At 62.1% G+C, this 3,678-nt stretch overlaps 1 protein-coding gene across 1 annotated transcript; it reads left to right on the top strand.

The window, feature by feature from the left end:
- Positions 1 to 1,005: 1,005 nt before the first annotated feature.
- On the top strand, positions 1,006 to 3,407 carry MNEG_8768 (Aquaporin TIP3-2; the record flags this gene model as incomplete). Its single annotated transcript, XM_014042761.1, has 7 exons — positions 1,006 to 1,089; positions 1,288 to 1,372; positions 1,604 to 1,690; positions 2,060 to 2,091; positions 2,267 to 2,444; positions 2,768 to 3,120; positions 3,294 to 3,407. 7 exons carry the CDS (start codon positions 1,006 to 1,008, stop codon positions 3,405 to 3,407), a joined length of 933 nt encoding a protein of 310 aa, XP_013898215.1.
- Between the last annotated feature and the right edge of the window lie 271 nt (positions 3,408 to 3,678).

Genomic DNA, 3,678 nt, shown 5'->3' with positions numbered 1-3,678 from the left:
CTCTACTCTACTCACCTGCGGCTGGTGCCACTCACTGCAAGGGCACGCAAGCTCGCATGCACACTTCAAGATTTCTCAAACCAACGGCAGCTTTCCTTCAGGGACACAACAGCCGGCCTGAGCATGGACACATCCAGAAATGTCAGCAATTGACTGCGCACGCTGGCTGGCAGCCTTGGCGAATGGTCCTGGGGCCCATTCGAGAGCCGACTAAGCAGGCTGTAACGCCCGCGTAAGTCAATGAAAGGGGGGCTGGCTTGCGGGAGGCGGCCAGAGACGTACGCCTGGGCCCAAAAATCCGTCCAAAACGAACATACGCCTGCTGCCCATGCGCTCTGCTCCTGCACGTGGAGCCCGCCACGCGGCGCAGTCACTACAGCCTCGCCCGCATCTGCTGAGGGCCGCAGGATTTATTGCTTGCAACTCCACACATGCTTTGTTGCGTGTGCTGCATGTTCCCCAGCGTGAGACCACAGCGTCGAAACGCACAACAGCAGCCAAGGTGACATGGACAGTTGGCACACTGACAGCAGAGATTGGGACGCAATAGACAGCTGGTCGCCATCTGTGAGCCGTCATGTGGCAGCCTCAAGTTAATTGGCTGTACATGGGGAAGCGTGAGTGTCATAGCAGCAGCTGCGACGCAGCGCGATGTGCGGCTCATGGCACTGCGGCCCTTGGGTGTGGATCACGCAATCCCTGGCCATCGGTCCCAGGGTGCCGCAGCAGCGCGCTTGCTGCGGACGGCATTTCAATCAGCTTCTTAGAAAATTTGTGGGGCACACAGCAGAAGGGGCAGACAGGTGTAGGAGCACGAAGGGCCTCGTAAGAGTCACCTTCGTTGACAATGCAAGGTGTCGGGTGCCGAACGCCAGCAAAGCCCGCCATTCAATTCTGCTGCACCCGTCCCACGCCTCATTTCCTGGGGTTCGTTCTAGCCGCGTCTCGCACACGCTTGGGTAGCTTTCCCTCCCTTCCGAGACTGCCAGCGAGGCTCCGTCCAAGATGGTGCAGACCGACACTATCTTCAACAACTTCGCGGGTGTGCGCTCGCGCACATTCTTCGTCTCGCTGCTATGCGAGTTCCTGGTGAGTCGCGGGCGCGCATCAGAGGCCACGATGCGCCGTCCCGAGCGATCTGGGCGGGTGACCCATCCGGTCAGCCCGCGCCCCCATAAACGTATTTTGAAAATCGTATTCGATATTCGCACGACAGCCTGGTACCAGTGCAAATGGCCAACGGTCGAGAGATTCCTCACATTGGGACCGTGTACGCGTCCCTTTCAGGGCGTCCTTATCTTCTCGTTCCTCGGATCCACCGTCTCCGGACCGATGGGACCGTGGGTGAACGGGCTGGCCCTGGCGGTGTTGAGTGAGTGGCGGCACCCGTGAGACAGCGCGGGGTGCCCCTGACCGCATGTGGTCACCCAGCCGCGTGTTTGGGCTGCAGGTCGCTCGCACCACACGGCGGCAACCGCAAATTTGAACGTCATCCCCCAGATATGATGATGAAATTTGTGTTTGCACATGTCGGCATGCCTCTTCTGTGTGGTGCGCATCAACTCAATCCACGGCCAACGATGTTGCTGCTCAAATCCCACAGTTTACACTGCCGCAAACATCTCTGGTGGTCACCTTAACCCCGCTGTGACCGCCTCCACTGTGTTCTGCGGCTTCTACCCCATCCTTCGTAAGCAATTGATGTGTGCACACTGCGCCTGGTGTGTGCGAATGCATGCCGCGAGTTGCGACGTCCGGCTGCCGTCCTGCCAGCCCGCGCTGTTGTCAGACACTTTGGGTGGTGCACGCATGCGCGGCAGTGTCGTGCTACTGCTTTGCAGTCACGTAGGAAAAGTAGCCTGTAGATCATGCTAACGGACAGAACATGCTTGCAACACGATGCGACCCTGCCACACTTCCCCGCTGACTTGGCATCACTGCTCCCACCCTGTTGCAATGCTGCAGATGCGGTCCTCTACATCATCCTGCAGGCAAGTCCAGCCACTTATCTTCCAAGAATGCCCCCAGCCTATTGTTGCCTCTCAGCTGTCCTATACAGGGCAGCACCTGCGGCGCGCAGGGCCAGCGCGGGTTGGCAGGGTGTGGCTGCGTGCGCTGCTCGCCGCTGCTCACCGCTGTCCCTGACGTCGCACCCCATCTTTTTGGGCGCGACCCTGTCAGCCGTGTCAGTACGCCATCCAGCCACCCAGCGGTCTGCCCCCCAGCACCACCCCGACCTGCGCGCGCTGGCCTTGCCAACCCGCAGATCCTGGGCGGCATCTGCGGCTCCCTCCTCGTCGCCGGCCTCCTGCCTGGCGCCAGCGTCGGCATGGGCGACTCCGGGCCCGGCTGCTTTGAGCCCGCGAAGGGGCTGACCAAGAGCCAGCTGTTCGGCTGGGAGGTGGTCATGACGTTCACCCTCATCTCCGCCGTGTACGCCTGCGGTGAGCACACACGCAAGAACGCGCGCACATGTGCACACGACCACGCGGGGCGGGTGCAGAGGCTAAGGGAATGACCACGCCGAATCCCTTGTGCACAGGGCGCTCTCCATGGGTTGTTACATATCAGTCTGTTCAGAGCGCCCCCTGTGACATTTGCTGGCCCAGCAGTGAGCGAAACGCCAGCACGAATGCTGGCCAAGCACCCAAGGGCGTGTTCGCAGCGTCGCCACACCCACACACAAACAAGCTCGATCCATCGCAGACATCACGAATTGCAATTTTGGCCCAACAACAGCCTCCACGTCCCCAATTCTGTCCCACAGGTATCGCCAAGCCCGGGCACGGCAGCTTCACCCCGCTGGTGGTCGGCCTCACCCTCACCGCCTGCGCTGGCACCGGCGCCCAGTGGACCGGCGCCGCCCTCAACCCCGCGCGCGTGATCGGCCCCGCCGCCGTGTTCGGCTGCTCCAAGTCGACCTGGTGGATCTACGTCCTGGCCCAGATCATGGCGGCCGCGCTGGCCTGCACAGTGTTCGCCGTGGTGTCCGGCTTCGGCCCCCTCTTCCCCGTCAAGTCCATGGCCGAGTTCCACCTGACAAGGGCGCAGGCGCTGCACCTCCTCTACACGGGCCAGCCCCCAAAGAGCATCCGCGAGTCGAAGGCTGACGATATCAACGTGCGTGGGGTGGCGCGGCACGCGGCCGCGGATAGCGGCGAGCCACTGCAGACCCCTCGCTTGCTGAAGTTTTAGCTCTGTTTGCCGCAAGCCGCTGACTCCCTTTCCACATTCTCATACTTGCTGCCCAACCCCACCCCCGTCAACCCCGTCTGCCCCTCCGATCACCTCAGGACGTGATCGAGCGCATCCAGGCCGAGCACGGCCGCCTGATCACCCTCGCCCAGAAGAGCGCCAGCGGCAAGGTGCCCGACAGTGACGTCATCCAGGGCCGCGACGCGGTCTAGTCAGCAAAATCCCCCCGAACAGCGCGGCGTCTGAACATACGCCGAGCCCATCGGCCGCAGCGGCTGCTCGACTCTGCACCACACTACATAGCTGTGAGGCGCTCCCAAGCCGCGCTTGCGAAACCAAGCGCGGCCTTGGGGCGCTAGGCTGGGTAGAGCGATGCTGCAGGTAGGCTCGGAGTGACCGGCGCGCACGCCCCTGCGCTTCCAACAGGGCACAATATACGTAGCATGCGCCGCATTAAACAGGCGGTGGGACAGCGCATTTTGG

Source organism: Monoraphidium neglectum, assembly GCF_000611645.1.
Source record: "Monoraphidium neglectum strain SAG 48.87 unplaced genomic scaffold scaffold01704, whole genome shotgun sequence".
Lineage (NCBI taxonomy): Eukaryota > Viridiplantae > Chlorophyta > Chlorophyceae > Sphaeropleales > Selenastraceae > Monoraphidium > Monoraphidium neglectum.
This window is presented reverse-complemented; position numbering and strand designations above follow the sequence as displayed.